The sequence below is a fragment of the Furipterus horrens genome, unplaced genomic scaffold, assembly GCF_987537825.1.
Source record: "Furipterus horrens unplaced genomic scaffold, mFurHor1.1.pri manual_scaffold_4, whole genome shotgun sequence".
In the NCBI taxonomy this organism is placed as follows: Eukaryota; Metazoa; Chordata; class Mammalia; order Chiroptera; family Furipteridae; genus Furipterus; species Furipterus horrens.
Genome location: NW_028327174.1, coordinates 184,131,515 through 184,151,437, shown reverse-complemented (window position 1 = coordinate 184,151,437; position 19,923 = coordinate 184,131,515). Strand labels below are relative to the sequence as shown.

General features: G+C 41.0%; 1 protein-coding gene across 1 annotated transcript in view; it reads left to right on the top strand.

Moving 5' to 3' along the window:
* The first annotated feature begins 2,518 nt into the window (after positions 1–2,518).
* Positions 2,519–19,923, top strand: part of CTNNAL1 (catenin alpha like 1) — a 54,849-nt gene continuing 37,444 nt past the window's right edge. The window contains exons 1-2 of the mRNA XM_090274530.1: positions 2,519–2,716; positions 17,550–17,739. Coding sequence (XP_090130656.1) covers positions 2,576–2,716; positions 17,550–17,739 — 331 coding nt within the window. The 5' untranslated portion in view covers positions 2,519–2,575. The remainder of the gene's footprint in view (positions 2,717–17,549; positions 17,740–19,923) is intronic.

Here is a 19,923-nt window from a genome sequence, read left to right as displayed (position 1 = left end):
GTGGCTCTATAGTAAGTTTACAGCTCTTGTAGAAGACATCCGTACTGGGAAGTCTGAATGGTAAATCTGTTACCATGGTACCCTGTAATAGTAATAAATCTCAAAGTTTAGTGAGATACTAGAAAGCAAACATATTTGCCCTTCAGAGCTATACATATAGAGAGTCTTTCCACCTATGGTGTGTGAAATCAGTATTTGTGTTTAGTTCTGCAAGTTTTTCAAGGATCAATTAATGTGCAGGTGCAGTGGTGATATATTGATATTACATTTTATTAATACTTTTGTATGGTAATTTATACTTTTCAGACTGCTTTCATAACAACCCTGTGAGATAGGCAGGTGTTAAGTATTAACAAATGAGGCACTAGAGACTCACAAAGGTTTTTGTGATTGTTTTTCCCTGTACTTTACACCACAAAATAATGGAGCCAGAATTCAGTTTCAAAATTTCTGACTCCAAGTCCAGAGTTATTCACACCTGGTTTCTTATTTTCCTTCTAGCTTTATATTTTGCAATGAAAGGTGTGGAAGCAATTCTTAAAATAATACATTTTGGCTTATTATCAAACAGTGTTTCTTTATTGCAGTGACTCAGAAACCATAACTCCTATTATAGCTATCCCAAAGAAAACTTCTTTTGTTCCTTGCACTGCCATTTGTTTAGGTGACTGAAGTGTATTTCAAATACCATTTGATTTTGAAACCAAGATTGGATAATATAGTGTGATTGCTTATGTAATTTTGGAAGATGTATCATCTCTGCATTCTCAGGTAAAGTAGAGATGGTTTGAAAGTAAAAAAGAGTATTCATATTCAAATACAACAGTAGATCTTTATTCTCTCACAAATGCTGTTTCTTAGCTTTAACTTGCTTTGACAACCTATTGACGTAACTTCTTTGTAAATGTAAAATATTTATATTTTGAAATAAAATTGGTGTTGAATGAATCTGGTGGTAACCTTAGTCTTATTTCTGTTGAGAAATTTGATCTTTAGTGAAGTCAAGACTTTCATAAATACATCCGTCTCTTAGTCTTCTATCTTTTCCTTTGGCACCAGTGCTTACACTGAATTTTTTTGCTATATGGGCAACTTGCATAAAGGAAAATGTGTCTAGGGAGTGGATACTGGGCACCTTAAAGAGGTGAAAGAAAAGGTCCAAGGCTGACATTGAAACCCTTGGTGCACAAGATAAGGTGGTCATAAGGTGGGTAGATAAGGAAATGTGTTGGGTGGCTGGGGAGGATGAAATCAGAGGAGGGTAAAGTATAAAGGAAGAGGACATTTTGAATGTACAAAACAAGCCTAAGTTATGGCTAAATTCAATACCAGAGATACCAGTGACGCTGAACCCAAAGGGGAAATACTGTGAAACACATTTCAGTGATGCTTGGGAAAGAGCTTGCTGACGCCTGGAGCCGGTGGTCTTTAGCTCCTAACTGGACATCGTGGATGGGGAAATGATCCTGGCCAAGATGGAAGGGTGGAGTAGCCAGCCACACAGTGCTTTCTACTCCGTGTCTCTCATCCTCAGATAAGCTAGTTCACAGCTTCTCAGTCCATTGCTTAAGCCTAGACCCCTTCAGAGGGAGTGTGCTTCTGACGGCCTTCTTTTTGGCTTTGCTTCTGGAATCCTTACGGGAAGGGAGTTAAGCTTTCCCATCCCAATCACGCAGGGGCTCTACTTCTTAGCCTTACCCTTAAGCGAGTTTAGTCCAGAGTAAACCCTAACGATCTTCTCGTCAATGAACAGCTGTTAAGAAACTGTTCTATGCTAGACACCAGGGGAAAAGTAATTTTGAAAATACGGAACAGTTAGTGAAGCTTTTCCATATGCCCTATTTTATTTCCTTTTCAAGAGTAATTCTGAACAGTAGCCCGAAAGATAGCCGACCACTGCCTTCTTGCTAAGCACCTAGATACGACTTAATTGCATAACCAAATATTTCATCTTCAATCTAGCTCGCAACTATTTAAGAGAAAGGTACAGTCGAAAAAGGAAGGGGGCGCAGGGGAAATAGATCTCAGAAGTAGTATTACCGGCGGAATTCCCGTCGCAGAGTAAGAGCTCCTCCTCTACAGCCTTGACTCTAGTTCTGCTCTGATCGTTTCAACACCAGCGCAGCTTCTAGAAATTGTCACTGAATGGAGTTAGGATGAGTCATCTGTCCGGAGGACAGGAAGCTTTGCTGGGGGGGTGGTTATCCTTGTCGTGGTAAGAGGCCACGTGGCGGTGGGAGGCCCTCAGGTGTCCCGTTTATTCCAATGGGGCGAGCCGTGCGTGGAACCCACCAGGGTGGTCTCAAAAATCGGACGGGGCGGGGCCAGGAGGCGGGGCCTGGGTAGGGGCGGGGCTGTGGGACGGGCCGTAGAAGAAAGCGCTTGGGGGAGAGACAGGGGCGGGGCTCAGCGGCGGCTGCGGAGCAGCCTGGGGGCGGGGCCATCCCAGGGGCCGGCCGGTTGGGGGCGGGCCCTCGGGCGGCGCGGGTGCATTGCCGCCGCCGCGGGCGGGCTGGCTGGCAGGCGGTGGGCCCGCAGTGGCGCGGCGTCCCGGCAGCGCGACGGGCTGATAGCCATGGCCGCTTCTCCGGGCCCCGCCGGCGTTGGCGGCGCCGGGGCAGTGCAAGGCTCCGGCCCCTCCGGCTTCACCTTCGACTCAGGACTTGAGATCAAAACTCGCTCGGTGGAGCAGACGCTGCTCCCGCTTGTATCTCAGGTAAAGTGGCTCTCGGCGCGGCCCCTCGTCTCCCTCTGGCCGCGGCCGGTGATGGCGGCGGTGCTCGCACTGTGGGGCCGGGCCGGACGCAGCCGCTGGTCCACATTCAGCACCCTCAGTACGGCGTGGGTGTTGGACCGCCTGTCTGGGCTTGGGGACCCTCTTCGGGGGAGGCGGCGGGAGTCGGGACCCTCCGAAATCTGAAATCCCGGGGCGAGGCCGAGTGGGTTGAGTGGCAGGGGAGTCTGCGGAGCGCTGATTCCAGTGCGGACCTGAGTCCCCGGCCGGCAGGTGCGCGGCCCGGCTTGTCCCACAGGACCCGCTTCGGGGCTGCAGCTCGGGAGATCCTGGCCCAACGAGGCTCTCTCGAGGGTGGGCGGCCGAGCCCAGCTCTCCGGAGGCAGAGGACCCCCATCGGGGCCCCGCTGGCACGTAGGGGCCTTCCTTGTCGCCGCTCTTTTAACACCCCGCCGGCTCACGTTTGCATCCCTAGTCCAAACCCGGACTGGTGGCCACTCCAGCTGGGGCATTCCTGCTCGCCTCCCAGTCCAGCGTGTGTTCCCTGAGTCCTTTGTCCCTTACCCCTGCGCGCGTTGTGTCGGCTCGCCCGGCTCCCATTCACCCGGGGTCACCCTGCCCCTTCCCCATAACCTGCCCGCTCACTCCAGTCGGCTTTTGTCCAGCCTCGGAAAAACGAAGTGAAGGACTCAAGAGTTAATCCGGATACACATCTCTTTGGCAAATCCCATTTGGGATTTATGCTTTAGGGTCTTCGCTGGTCCTAACAGAAGTCTGGAATCAGCTAATGGAGAGAAGTTTTTGTTACCGAGAGCCGAGTTAACGCAGCCCGAGGGCTCGAATTCCTCACCTAGCTCTGCTGTCGTGTGCCAAGTGCGGCAGGGAGTGCAGAATCCTGCGCCTTCGGGAGCGCGTTGGCGTGGTGTGACTCACGACTGGATTGCAACGTCCTGGTGACTCACTAGTATTGCCAAAATTTTTAGAGGTAGAAGGAATCTTAAAGATTATCTGACTATAAATTTAAAAGAGAAAAATCTTTCTTACAGCATCCTTGGCACCTGGTCGCCGGTCCCTTGCTTAAACTGTATTCAGTGATAGGGAGCCCAGAGCTGGTCCATAAAATTTTAATACTTGAAAACACCAATCACATATTTCCCTAGATTCCTGTTTGGCTGATTAAAAGAACAGCCCCCTTTTCCTCACCTGTGCTCCTTTTAGCCTGGCAAACAGAATAGTGAATGAAATACACCTGACAAGCCTCCTTCCCCACCCCTTCCATGTCTGATAGAAGCACAGACCAGTGGGAAGGATTGCTAGGATCAGTTAGGATGTCTGCACGCACCGCCCCTCTCCCCAAAAGAATACCACCACCACCAATACAACCACAACCCAAAATGAGAAATACTGGAGTAGTTCTAAGAGACACAGAGGTAAGAGAGTGGTGGAGTTCAAGGTGAGAGTATTTTATTCACTTAATTTAACGTAAACTATACGACAGGCCACGTTCTAAGCATCTTATAAGTATTAACTTATTTAATTCTCATAACAATCCTGTGAGGGAGATAGATGATGATTCGCATATGGATGCGGAAGCTGAGAAATAGTGAGGTTAAGTAACTTGTCATGGAACTGAATTACAAATGTCAAACTGGGATTTGAACCCAGGCAGCCCCGCTCTAGAGCCTGTGCTCTTAGCTACCCCCTTATGCTGCGTCATTTCTAGATATTAGAAGCAGCGATGAGGTCAGCTAGTAGTAGTAGGTACACATAAGAGTCTGCAATGGAAAAACAAGCTGGAAGGTTGTCGTAATCTGAAGAAATGCTAACTTTTCACAGTATCAGTGCTAACAATGTATCAGTCCCACAGCTGTGCATTGTGTAATTCTGGGGTAAAAGAGGGTGTCCAGAGCAGAAGAGTGGGGGAGGAATACATGAATCGCTGCTGAGAGTTAACTAGAGGTCAATGCCAAGAGGGGAAATGCCAGTTTTTTTCTTCCCTATTAAAGACTGATTCAGGCTCATAACTGAGTTTCTTCATCCCACATGTTGTATATTCACATCAGTCTCTTTAGCACAATGCTGTAACTGATGATCCTAATGATAGTCTGTACTCACCAAGAAAAAGTTAAATTATGCTTAAAATTTTTTTTAAAGTGTATAAAGTATAAAGCACAACCGGAAAATAGTGTTAACAAAGCAGGAAAGTGTGGAGTACAATTAAGAATGATTTTTAAGTTTCAGTGAATGTTAGAAGATTAAAATTGCAGCTCTTCAGAAAACTCATGTACAGGAGTCTCCTTTTCTAAGGATGCAGCATTATTATCCAACTCATGCTTCATCATCTTATCCACAAGAATATTTTAAGAAAGCATTTGTTGTGTGTTTTCTAGTTGCTGCTCTTTGAGGGTCTTGTATTGTAGCTGTGAGACAGACATGTACAGAATAGCACATGTCATATGTCACATGAACATTATCAATAGTAAGAGTGCAGAGAAGGCATGGATGAGTCAGGAACGATGCCGTAGAGGAGACAGAGTCTTGAGGTGAACAAGTAGCGCTAGCATTGTACAGTTTAGTGAGTTTCTATCTGATACCAGTTAACCTCTCTGACCCTCCAAGTAAAAAGTTCTGGATTACTGGTCTTATTCTAAAAATGCAAGGTTGAGTCAATATTAGAAAACTGTGCAGTTTTCTGCATTCACATATTAGAAAAGATATATTTTCTTTCCAATAGATGCAGAAAAAGCATTCAATTAAATTCAACTCCCAATCATGATAAAGCATTTAGCAAACTAGTAGCGGAAGAAAACTTCCTTAACCTACTATAAAGTGTATCGGCAGGAAACGTACAGTTAACATTGTAACAAGTCAAATTTAAAACAAACATGTTCTTTAAAACCAGAAACAAGAGGAGGATGCCTGCTGTGGTAGCTTCTGATCAGTGTTGTCTGGGGAATACTAACCAGTGCAGTAACACAAGGAGAAGTGAAAAGTATACATATAGGAAAGAAAAAAAATCAAAAGTAATTTTGATGTAATTATCTATATAGAAAACTCAAGGGTTTACAAATAAATAATAAAAATTAGAAGGTTTAGTCAGCTCACTGAATATGAGATACTGAAGTCAACCACATTTCTTTACATTAATAACACAGAAAAATAAATTCTAAAAAAATACCAAACAGAATAAAAATGAGGTTCTTAGGGATAAATGTATAACAAAAGAGATGTCAAACGTTGTGGAGAAAATTTAAAAATTTTATGGAAACCCAAAGTAGGTCTAAATTAGTAGTTCTCAACCTTCCTAATGCCGCGACCCTTTAATACAGTTCCTCATGTTGTGGTGACCCCCAACCACAAAATTATTTTCGTTGCTACTTCATAACGGTAATTTTGCTACTGTTATGAATCATAAATATCTGATATGCAGGATGTATTTTCATTGTTACAAATTGAACATAATTAAAGTATAGTGATTAATCACAAAAACAATATGTAATTATGTGTTTTCCGATGGTCTTAGGCGACTCCTGTGAAAGGGTCGTTCAACCCCCAAAGGGGTCACGACCCACAGGTTGAGAACCGCTGGTCTAAATAAATGGGAGAGGAGCACTGTTTAGATGAATTGATATTGTAGGCACATCAGTTTTCCCTATTAATTATATATTTAATACAATTCTAATGAAAATTTCAACAGGATTTTTTAAGAAGATTTTATTTATTTTCAGAGAGAGGAGAAGGGAGGGAGAAAGAGAGGGAGAGAAACATCGATGTGCGAGAGAAACATCAATCGGTTGCCTCTCCCACACCCCCAACTGGGGACCTGGTCTGCAACCCCGGCATGTGCCCTGACAGGGAATCGAACCATCAACCTTTTGGTTCACAGGCTGGCACTCAATCCACTAAGCCCCATCAGCCAGGGCTCAACAGGATTTTTAAAGGTAGAATTTGATAAAGGTAATTATAAAATTTATATGAAAGAATAAAGAGCCAAGAATAACCAGAAGAGAAGCAAGGTAGATGGATTTACTTTACCAGGTTTCAAAACTTATTATGAAACTCGAGCAAATTATGACAATGTGGGTTTAAGACTAGAAAGTACACTAGTGAAACAGAATAGAGAACCTAGAAACAGATCCACATTTATATGGAAACTTGATAAATCACAGAGTTGGCACTGCTGGTCAGTGGGGAAAGGAAGATTTTTTTTTTTTTTAATGGGTTTGGGACAATTGGTTATCTAAATAGAAACACATGAGACTGGATCCATAGCCCTAAGAGAAACTCCTGTGTGTGTGTGTTAGAGACATGCATTAATTTTGATTTGATTTTTTTTCTTTTTTTTACTTCTAATGGTCCCAAACTGGAAACAACCCAAATGTCTTTTAACAGTAGAATGTTTAAATAAATTGTGCTATGTTTATACAATGAGATACTACGCAGCAGTGAAATGAATGAACCATGGATCTAATTATCAATATGGATGAATCTCAAAAACATAGTGTTGAATGAAAAAAATTAAAGCTTAAAAACCAGGCAAAACAAAACCATATATCATTTAGAAATATAACAATATACAGTAGTTATAAGGGACTGGGGAACACAGAGTCGGGACTGGTTTTTTTCTGGGGAGCGAGAGGGGTGATACAGAAAGCAAGGGCCCACAGGGTTCGTGGGTAGTCGGGGGTACTGGCAATGTTCTTTCTCTCAAGCTGGGTGGTGGATGCTTGCATACACCTTCCTTTCATTTCTTTAAACTGTGTGTATATGTTATATACACTCATTTGTTATATATTTTCTAACTTAGACATTTTTTTTTAAAGCTCTGGGCTACGTCCCAAACATATTTTCTGCAGAGCAACTCCCCACCTTCCTTAATAATCACTTTATTCTTCCTGTCAGAACTCCCACTCCCAGTCTTAAAATGTTTTTATGCAAGGAAGGGAAGATGGGGGATCTGCCACACAGCTCCACCCTAGTGTGGAATGTTATTCTACCACCCACTAGTCCTTTCCTGTCTGTGATAGATTTACTTCATTCACCATTGTACAGACCCTTTACATTTCTGAGAAGCTCACCCGTCTTCCCGTTTCTCTCTGCAATGTCCTAGAAGCTTTTCAGGATCCTTGTCTCACTAAGTTGCAGATAAATAAGAGTACATATGGGGCCCTCTTCGCCAATTTATGTATATGAATATATATGTGTTTTTAATTACAAAGGTAAAATGCGCAACCCCACCTGGGTGGTTCAGTTGGTTAGAACATTTGTCCTGTACACCAGAAAGGTTGCAGGTTTGATTCCTGGTCAGGGTGCATACCTAGGTTGCAGGTTCGGTACCCAATTGGGGTGGGTACAGGAGGAAACTGATCAATGTCTCTCTCTCTCTCTCTCTCTCCCACCCCTCTGTTTCTCTCTCTTCCCCCCCTCCCTCTCTTCCTCTTCCAGTCCCTCTCCTAGTCCCTCTCCCCACCCCCTCTCTCCATCCCTTCCTCTCTTTCTAAAATCAATAAACATATCCTCGGGTGAGGATTAAAATGAAAAATAAAAAGATAAGACACACAAAATTCAATCAACAAAATGGTGTATAAAGTAAATGACAGTGCCCTTTTTTCTGCCTCTTAAAGCATCTCTCATGGTTTGGTACGGTTTCTTTCATATTGATTTCTCTAGCTGATAAGTTGATTTTTATATCTTGTAATATTAAGCATTTACTCTAGAGTATCGGCAAAAGAATGTCCAGCCTTAAGAAAGTCTTATAGGATTTTATCTGAGCCAAACTGACAATTGCCGAGAACTAAAATCTCAGTGGACCGAGGAAATGCTCCGGCGAATGGCAGTTTTGCAGCTTATTTTATGCTTTAAAATCAAAGGAGGAGACATAAGGCCAGTAGGGGTTACATGAAATCCATGGGTGGTAGATTAGGGAGGTGGGAGAAAGCAAAGCAGGGAGCCGCTGAGAGTAGATACAAAGCAGAGCAGAGAGACGCGCACTGCTTTTACATTGGCGAATACAGGACAGTTAGTGTGTACAGCGGTTACAGCGCAGAGAAGGTGTGTGGGGGATGCGGTAACTATGCGGTCCGTGCTCCGGTCCTGCGGTTGTGCCTTCGAGGGGTCTGGAAAGGATTCCTCTGACGTTCCAAAGGTATCTTATCCTAGAGGCACAGAGACACTAGACAATTTCAGAGGTAAAGACTGGCCTTTCTGAAGGATGCCTCCAGGCCTAGGACATGACTACCCCTGTGACCCCCTTTTAATTAGTAATTTTTATATTCAGACCACCCTGTGTGGTTACTTTCAGTCTCTGGGCCCTCCCCTGAGCTTGTCAGGTTTAGTATGTGGCCCCTTTTTCGTCCACATGAGTTAAGCCCAGAGACAAATGTCTCTGTCCTGGGCTGGCATCCTTATTTATTTATTTTTTAAATATTTTATTTATTTATTTTTAGAGAGAGGGAAAAGGAGGAAGGGAGAGGGAGAGAAACATTGAGTGGTTGCCTCTTGCACCCCAACTGGTGAACTGGCCCGCAACCCAGGCATGTGCCCTGACTGGGAATCAAGCCAGTGACCTTTTGGTTCGCTGGCCAGCGCTCAATCCACTGAGCCACACCAGCCAGGGCAGCTTCCTTATTATTTAGGTCTCAGGGAAGTAAGGCTTTGTTCTTTCTTACCCGTTTTTGTTTTTCTTCCTTGTCTTCACTTACTTTCTTGCCTCCCCACAGAATAAGTAAGTAAACTTAAGAAAATCCATTTTAATCAAGAGATTGCTGTCAGTTATTCTAGAAAATAAGAATAACATCACAAACAGGAAAGAACAGAGATTCTAGAAGTTTAAACAGTATGCTATCTAATAGTTACATAGTGCTTACTCTTTACAAGACACTCTCTGAGTACTTTATTTACTAATTTATTCCCCACAGTGACCTGACGAGATGGGTACTCGTATCACTCCCGTTTTTACAGGCGAGAACACTGAGTCACAGTAAGGTGAGCTGACTTGCTACATGGCAGAGCCAGAATGCAAGCCCAGGCACAGTGACACCAGAGATCGTGCTCTCAGTGCAAGGATATACTTTGGTAGAGATTAGTACTTCTTGACACCCTTGGTTAGAAAGTATCAAGTAAGCCCTAGTTTTTAATTCTTTTATTCCACAGCAGAGTTCTTCGGTATATCAGATGCTCTCTTTCCCATGGGATGCCTTCTCTGCCCTCTTTTTTGGTTCATTCCAGCATTCTTGAGACTAGTGACAAGGCAACTCCAGGTTCTGACGCCTGACATAATAATATGCCTTCTTCTTTGCAGAATAATAGCTAAAATATGATCTGGCACATTATATGATTTACCAGGCACTTTCACCAGCTGTCATTCCCTTGGTCCTTACTACAAGCCTAGGAGGAAAGAGAACGTGCAGTGATTAAGAGTGTGGGCAACTTACTGGCTCTGTGACCTTGTCTTCAAGTTTTAGGTTCTTTATAAAATAAGGGTGATAAGAGGGTGCCTCACAGAGGTATAACCATTAAATGAATTGACACATGTAAAACACACAAAATACTGCCTGCTACTGCGGGGCTTAATGTTGAATGCTACCTATTCTTATTTTTTGCATGATGAGGAAATTGAAGTTTGATCTGAATTTTGTATAACTGTTTAAGTATGTATATGTATAAAACAAGATGGAAGAATTATGCCAAAATGCTCATGGGGTAGTGGAATTATGGGTGATTGTTTTCTTTAGGCTTTCTTGGTTTTTCCATCTTTAAAAAAAAATTTTTTTTAAACAACATGTATAATTTTTGAAACTCCCTTTTTAAAAGTTTGAACATAATTTGAGAATATAAGTAGACCTTTTAGTAAGGAATTCTATAAATTTGACTTGGCTCCTCTAACTATCAATTTTAAAGGCATACCTGTATTTGGACTGAATATTTTCTCAAATGCTTGGAGTAAGAGGAAGACAGCCACACCTAATTATGCACTAGGGAGGATGCTTGTATTGAAAGCAAATGTGTATTTCAGAACCGAACAATAGTTGGTATTCTAGCCTAATTGCAGGATCTTTTCTTTATGATTGAATTCTTAAAGTTTTATGTAAACAAAGGATTTAACACACACAGCTTGCACTCCTTTTTACTACAGTCACTTCCAAGGTGGTCCTTTGGAATAATCAATGGTGATCAAGCCCTCTGTTCTCCAGGTGGCATCTGGAGTTCCCTAGTCTACCAGGTGTGGAGGAAAACTAAGCCTGTGCTATAGGATTCCCATTTGTTTCCCTGCCTCCCGGCAGCATGACCCACAGTCATCCTCAGAATTCAACCATAGCAGCTCCTCTTTGACATGATAGCCTAATGGTTTTAGATAATACTTTATTTTAAAGAAAGTGTTATGCAACCCTTCCATAAAACAAAAACAAAAACAAAAACAAACAGGAAGTTTGAAAGCCTCCGCCAAGGGAAAGAGTATTGGGTGGGCTTTGGTGTCAGACAAACATGGATTCACATTGTAAACTAGGCCACTTCTTAGCTATGTGAGCCAATACTTAATTTCACTCAGCCTCAGTTTTCTTATCTTTAATAATACCCAAAGATTAAATAAAAGACCTAATTATAATATACATTGAGTGCTTACCATAAACTGGGTACTTTGTTAAACATAATATATGTGGATCATTTAATTTAATCCTTATCAACATCATAAGGCAGAGAAGGCAGTGGTTAACAGGCTAGGCTCTGGACTCAGAATATCTTCTTGATGTCCAGTTTTCTCATTAGTACAATATCTGCTTCACTGGGATTTTGTGAAGTATTATAGGGTAGGATTTCTTTTTTCTTTCTTTTTTCTTGGGGTGTGTATGTGTATATTTTGTTGTTATAGGGTAGTATTTAAAAGTATGGCCTTTGCCATTATTATTATCTGATATAAAAACCAGATAAGGACACTACAAGGAAAGAAAACTACAGGCCAAATATCCCTGATGAATATCGGCAAAAGAGTTATCAACAAAATACTAGCATACCAAATTCAATAGCATATTAAAAGGAGCATACACCATGATCAAGTAGGATTCATCTCTGGGGTGCAAGGATGGTTCAACATATGAAAATCAATAAACGTGATACACCACATTAATAGGATGAAAGAAAAAATCACGAGCATCACAATAGATGCAGAAAAAGCATTTGACACAATATACCATCTTGTCATGCTGAAAACTCAAAAAATTGGGTGCAGCAAGACCATATCTCAACATAATAAAGGCCATATATTGCAATATAATAAGCCCATAGCTAATATCATCTTTAATGGTGAAAGGTTGAAATATTTTCCTCTAAGATTAGGAACAAGACAAGGGGGCCCATTCTTACCACCTCTATTCAATGTAGTACTGGAAGTCTTAGCCATATGGCTCTCAGGCAATAAAAAGAAATAAAAGGCATCTGAATAGGAAAGGAAGAAGTAAAATTGTCTATTTACAGATGACATGACCTTATTATAGAAAATTCTAAAGATTCCACAAAAAAACTGTTAAAACTAATAAACAGATTTAGTAAATCAGTTTTAAGAAAATCAACAAACAACTGTAATTAAAAATAAAAATTAAAAAATAAAAGCATGTCATTCACTGCCTGAAGATTCTTCTTGCTTTATATAATAATGGAAAAAAACTAGACTTTTGGTAGTGAGCATGCAATAAAGTATATGGGTATCAAATTATAATATTGAAATGTATATAATGTTACTAACTAATGGTACCTCAATAAATTTAATTTTTAAAAATCAATATGCAGAAATCAGTTGTTTCTATATGCTAACAAAATATATGAAAAATAAAGGAAACCATACTATATACAATAGAATCAAAGACAAAATACTTAAGAACTAATTTAACCAAGGAGGTGAAATATTTGTACAATGAAAATTATAAAACTTTGTTGAAAGAATTGAAGAAGATACAAATAAATGGACAGATATCTCATGTTCATGCATCAGAAGAATTAATTGTCTTAAACTGTCCATATTACTCAAAGCTGTCTATAGATGCAAGGCAATCTCTATCAAAATTTCAATGGCATTTTATAGAAAAACAATCTTAAAATTTGTATCAAATCACAAAAGACCACAACTAGCCAGAGCAATCTTGAGAAAGAAGAACAAAGCTGGAGGCATCACACTTCCTGATTCCAAACTATATTACAATTCTGCAATAATTAAAACAGTGTGGTACTGGCATAAAAATAGCCACATAGTTTAATGGAACAGAATCAAGAGCCCAGAAACAAACCCATACATATACAGTCAACTAATATTTTGAAAGGAGAGCCAAGAATACTTAATGGGGAAAGGAAAGTTTTTTCAATAAATGATGTCAGGAAAACTGGTTAATGACAGGCAAAAATCATACACCTCTCACAAAAAATTAACTTGAAGTGGATTAAAGACTTAAGTGTAATAGATAAAACTGTAAAGCTCCTAGAAGAAAATATAGGGATAAATCTCCTTGATGTTGGTCTTGGCAATGCTGGATATGACACCAAAAATACAAGTAACAAAAGCAGAAATGAACAAGTGGGATAACAAACTAAAAAGCTTCCACACAACAAAATAAACGAGCCACAGGAGGAAAAGAAAATGGAAGAAGATATTTGCAAACCATCTCTCTGATAAATGGTTAATACCCAAAATATATGTAAGGAACACATACAACTTAATAGACAAAAAAAAAAAAAAAAAAAAAAATTTAAAAATGGGCAGAGGAATTGAATGAATACACATGTTTAAAAAGAAGACATACAAAAATGAACAACAGATATATGAAAAGATAATATCACTAGTCGTCAGGGAAAATGAAAATTAAAACCACAATGAGATATGACTTTGCACTTATTCTAACAGGTGAAATAATAAGTGTTGGTGCAGATGTGCACTGTTGGTGGGATTGTAAATTGGTACAGCCACTGTGCTAAACTGCATGGAGGTTCCTAAGAAAGAAAGAAAGAAAGAAAGAAATATTGAATACCATATGCTCCAATAATCCCACTTCTGGGTATATATCCAAAAGAATGAAAATCAGGATCTTGAAGAGATACCTGTGCTCCATGTTCACTGCAGCATTATTCACAGCAGCCACACTGTGGAAACAAGCTCAGTGTCCCTCTATGGATGAATGGATAAAGAAGATGTGGAATAAATATACAATGGAAAATTAGTCAGCCTTGAGAAAGAAGGAAATCTTGTCATTTACAACATCATGGCTGGACCTTGAGGACAGTATGCTAAAGTGAAATGTCAGGCCGAAAAGGCAAACACCATTTGATCTCACTTATGTTGGAACCCAAAAAGCCAAGATAGAGTGTAGTATTGTGGTTGCCAAGGGGCTGGGTGGCAGGGGAAATGGAGAGATGTTGGTCAAAGGATATAGATTTCCAGTTATAAGGGGAAAAAGTTCTGGGGATCTAATGTACAGCATGGTTGTTAATAGTTAACAAAGTCACTAAGAGAGAAGATCTTAAATGTTCTCACTACACACAAACACACGTGTACACACATTATGTGAAGTGTTGGAGGTGTTAATTAACCATACTGTGGAAGCATTTGCAGTATACACATGTATCATATAGTCATATTGTATACAAACTTACACAATGTTATATGTTAATTATATCTCAGTAAAGCTGGAAAAAAAAGTATGGCCTCAGAGTCAGATTATCTGACTGTATCTTGGCTTTACCACTTAATAGCTGTGTGACCTTAAAAATTCATCTTTTAATGTCAGTTTCCTTACCTGTAAAAAGGGGATAAAGTAGTGCCTAGGAGCTAAGATTTGCGAAGATTAAGTTAGATTACTTATGCAAAACACTCTTCTGTGTGCCTGCCACATAGAGATGTTAATGTCTTGTCAATGTACCCCATTTCTCATGCCACTGATTCAGAAGTCTTCTTTGACAACACCAATCTAATCTATTAAGCAAGTCGTTTATATTCAAGACATCCCCCAATTAGTCCATTTTCTTCCATCTTGACTATTGCCACCTTGTTTCAAGCCAGCGTCATCTTTTACCCGGAGTACTTGCAACAGCTTTCTAACTGGTCTCCCTGCTCCTACTTTTGCCACTTGACCAATCTGCTCTCCCCCCCGAGAAAAGAGTGTTCTATATAAAAACGTACATTTGGGATTGCATTAGTTATTTACTGCTGCAAAATAAATTACCCCAAAATTAATGGTTTAAAACAACCAACATTTATTATCTTGGTTTCTGTGTGTGTCAGGAATTTGGGAGTGGCTCACCTGGGAGGTTCCGGGCCACTCATGTATGTTGGTCAGAGACCTCAGTTCCCCGTCACAGCAGCCCCTGAACCTGGCTGGTCAGTTGTCTTCCCCACATGGCCACTGGCTTCCCCTAGAAATGAGTAATTTCAGAGAGAGGGAGTAAGATGGGAACTAAAGTGTCATTATGACCTGCCCTCAACAGTAGCATGCTGCCACTTCTGCTTTCTTCTAAGTTCAGCCCATACTTAAGGAGAGAGGAATGAGCTCCACCTATTGAAAAGTGGAATAGCAAAGAATCTGGACACATCAAAACCACTAGAGTCTGTCACTTTCCTGCTTCAAAACCCTCCAGTGACTTCATCACACTTATAATAAAATACAACACTTTACTCCAATTTGCAGCCTTAATAGCTGGTCCATGCCTACCTGTGGGATATCGGTTTTATAGTTGCCCTCCGGCCCACCATTCGTTAACCACTTCTGGTCTTACTTCCTTAGGGGACCTCCCCTTTTAATACCAATTGTTTCTTCTCCCTAGAATGCTTTAGTCCCCTGATGTTTGCCAGCCTGGCTAGTTGATATCATTTAAATTTCAGCTTAAATACCATTTTCTCATGAAGGAAGATCAGCTAATCTCAGGTAGCTACATATATACATATTTTTGCATAACGTGCGTATTAAAATTTTTTGTTTACCTATTTATGTGATTCTTGTGTCTCCCCAGACACTAGCATGTAAATTCCATCAAAGCATGGACCTTTCTTGTTAAATGCCGTTTCATCATTGCTCAGAATTTTATTTGGCATATGATAGGTGTGCAACCAATACATTTTGTATGATTGAATTATTGTTATTCTATAACCAAATGGAAACAGGATTGTAATGTTTACTGATGCATCCTCAGGACCTGGTATCTAGGAAATAGTCAAAATTTGAAAAACAGTATTATATTGTAGATGAAGAAATTTAGAGAGATTCAATAAATTTCCTTAGGTCATTTAGCTAGTAATGACAGAGCCAAGGCTCACAGCCAGGCCTTCCTGACTCTAAATTATTAATACCAAAACATATAAAGTGCTTGGTACATAATTACTGCTCAGAGAGTGATTCATTTTCTCTTTTCTCTATCCAGTCTTTGTTAATACTATATTTCTATAAATCATTTCTTAGTTATGCTTAGTGGACATGTACTATTTGGGATTTATATTTTTTATGTAACATTCTTTAAATAATTTTATATGTCGGCAGAGTTCATGTGCTAATTTTGTAAGATGTCTTGAAGATTCATCTTTGTTTCAACCAGCCTAAATTGTGACTTTTGTATTTTATTTCAGGGGCTGGCAGCAAGTGTTCATACTCTTGGTATTTCATTTACTTTGAGTCTACAGCAGAACTCAGAGAAGCATAAAACATAGATTATAATGGTCATTCTCAGTAGCTATTTAATTCAGTAAACATGTAGGGCACATGTAACATTTTGTACAAGCTTCTCTATTCTAATTAAAGGGAGTTGAGGAATCAGACTACAAAAGGAGTTTTGAAGTTTTTAATGCTAGTATTTTAGCCAGAGTCCACATTATCAAATTATCTGTTGCTCTTTGAGTTTCATTATTATTTTTACTTTAACTGTTATCATGTACCATGTAACATGTTATCATGTCAGGGCACATCAGAGAAGGAAAACTCTGACTCCAAAAAACCTCCGCTGCCTTGCGGCATACCTCTTCAGGGGAAAGGCTAAGGGAGTAAACCCCGACAGAAAATCCGGAGCCGGAGTCCCTAAGGCGGTTTGACTTTGTAGTCAACACCGGCAACTCCTGCGGCACACCTGAAGCCAAGCTGTATCGACTCCGTCTTTCCCTTGGACCCTTCAGCTGCGAAGAGAGGGGGGGTCTGCTGCATGGGCAACAGCAGACCCTCCATATCACCCTGCCCAGGCTCTGTAGCTTCAGCTTCACTGGAGAGGACACTCCAGCGTCATCGCAAGATGTCGAATCAACACGGGAGGAGACAGATACCGTGTCACTCCCGAGTCCGACTGCACAGCCATTCTCGGCGGTGCAGATAGACTCTTAAGAAGCTACACCATCGTCTCTCGAGACGGACGGCTGCCAACAACGAACTAGGCAATGGATTGGGATGCAAGGTGAAGATGCTGTCTCTACCCTCATAGCAGCTCAAGTCATAGCAGAGGAAACTAGACCCAAAGTGCTTTGATTTTCTGTGGATTCTTTGAATGTAGTGATCTAGCCTCTCCTCCTTTTCTCCTGTCTTAAAAAATTGTTGGAATATCTGGAGGGTTTCTGGAACCGTGTGCCCCAGGTATCTGTCCTCTGATAAAGTTGGGATTGTTATCAATGGGAACATTGTCCTGAGGAGAGATACTGGATGCTTTCCTAGTTGCCTCTGGGTTGAGGGATTAAACTATCAAGTTAGTGGATTAGCCTAGTCCAGTACGCCAGGCTTAATTTACTTGGCCTTTGTGATCTAGCTTTAAAAAAATGTTATTGAGATAAAATTTAAACAAGTTGCTTTTATGTTTTATTTTTTAGATCACCACACTTATCAATCATAAAGATAATACCAAAAAGTCTGATAAAACTCTGCAAGCAATTCAGCGTGTAGGACAAGCCGTCAACTTGGCAGTTGGAAGATTTGTTAGAGTAGGGGAAGCGATAGCCAACGAAAACTGGGATCTGAAAGAAGAAATAAATATTGCCTGTATTGAAGCTAAACAAGCAGGTATGTGGGTATTCATTTGAAGCCTATTTATACCAATTTTATTGCTTTGGATTTGATGACCAGTTATTGTCTTATTTTGAGTAAAGATGTGCACTGTGATTTAGCCCTATTATTACAGATGCCTGGGACATTAAAAGCCTGCCATCAGCTTCTAAGACTATTAAACTACTCTTGGCTCAAGTCCTAAATCTGAAACATTGAACTCTTTCACTGGGCAAGGTAGTAAACTACCATCATTAACCATTGAAATGTGCAAAGAGTGTGAGGCATCACTCCACCTTTAAGGAGCATATAAGCTTACTTGTCACCATGCAGGAAATGGAAATAAGAATTAGCATGTGCCTGTACCCTACAGCAGACAAACCATAGTGACTTCAAAGTTCATGCTGTCTCGCAAATTCTCTAGCTGGTGGCTGAGAAGCCCGAGAGAACCTGGGGTATTTGGCAGATTCAGCTTTGTTGAAGTATCATTTACCCATTTATTCTTTTCATGGATATGTACTGAATACTGGCTGTGTGCCAGGCATTTTTCTAGGCCGTAGGGATATAGCTGTGTACAAATTAGTTTAAAAGCCCGCCCTCGTGGAGCTCGGATTCTGGTAAGGAGACATACTTCTGTCCACTGAGTGAGACCATAAACAAATGAATAAATAGATACCTAATGTCAAGTAGTGATAGATATGGAGAAAATGACAAAGCAGAGTAAGGGTCAGGAAACCAATGGAAGTATATTTTACACAGGATAGGTGCCATTGATACTTTGGGCTGGATAATTGTTTGTTGAGAATTCTTTGTTGGTGGTGGGACCTGTCCTGTGCACTGTAGACTGTTGAGTAGAATCCCTAGCTTCTACCTATTTAATCCCAGTAGCTCCCCTCTTCCCGCGTCGTGACAACTCACAATGTCTGCAGACATTCCCAAATGTCCTCTGCAGGGTCAAAATGACCCCCAGTTGAGAATTACTGAGATAGGGAGTCAGGAAGTCCCTCTAAGGAAGTAACATTGGAACAGAAACTGTGGATGAAATGGGAGCCCAGCTACATGGATTTCTGGGGGAAGGGCATCCCTGGCAAAGAGAAGAGCAAAACCAGGTGTGACCTTCCAGGCCACGATAGGAACTTTGGATAGTGTTCTAAGTGTAACAGGGGAGCGAGTGGGAGGGTTGGTGTAGGGTGGTGACATAATCTCATTTATCTTTTAAAAGGCTGGCTAGTGGCTCCTATATGGAGAATAGGTTTTAGGGGGTCTGAGGGTGAAACCTGAGCGTCCAGTGAAGAGGCTGTTGCAGGGACCCAGGTGATAGATCATGGTGACTTAGATGCGGTGATAGCATTTGAGGTGGTGAAAAGAGGTTGCACTTGGTTATATTGTCAAGGTGACGCTGATAGTTTAGTTGTGGGATGTGATGGAAAGAAGGGTCAAGGTTTGGAGTGTGAACAGCTGGGTAAATGATGGTGCTGTTTACTGCCTCGGGCAACCCTGAGGGAAGGGCAGGTGTTTTTGGAGAGTCACGGGGGCAAGCGGGTGGGTGAGATAAGGCCAAGTCAATATGGGGAGGTCACCTGACTCCTACCTGGTTCTGTATGTTACATGAATGACTTTGGGTGTTATTCTGCAGGTGACAGTTTGAGGACTTCTGAGCCAGATGAAAGATATGGATCTTTGTGTTAGAGGTCTTTCTGGTAGCATGGAGGAGATGAACAAACAAGGGCTGATTGAGAGGGAATTGAGACTAAAGGCAGGGTCATTAATATGGAAGCTTTTACAAGCGAGGCAGTGTCATAGTGACAGAAAGAGCAGGAAGGCTACACAAAATACTCACTAAGGTGGTTAAACAGGTAGAACTTGGTTATTGATTAAAGGAAAGGGAGGATTCTGGTTTGACTCTTAGATTTCTAGCCATTCATGGGGTAGAGAATAGATTTTATGTGGAGGGCGGTAGGGGGGTGGCCCTTATTCTATTTATGATTTATATTTTGCCTACATATTTAAAAGGATTTGAAATAACTTACGAAGAAGATATATGTTCAGTGAACCTATTAAAACAGGAGATGAAAATAAGCTAGAAACTACAGCCAACACTGTTATTCTAATTAAGCATGGAATTTATGTTTGTACTTCCTGAAAGGCAAGACAGAAATGTGGGAACGAAAGGGTTATATAATTCTCACTGTTGAAAGGAAA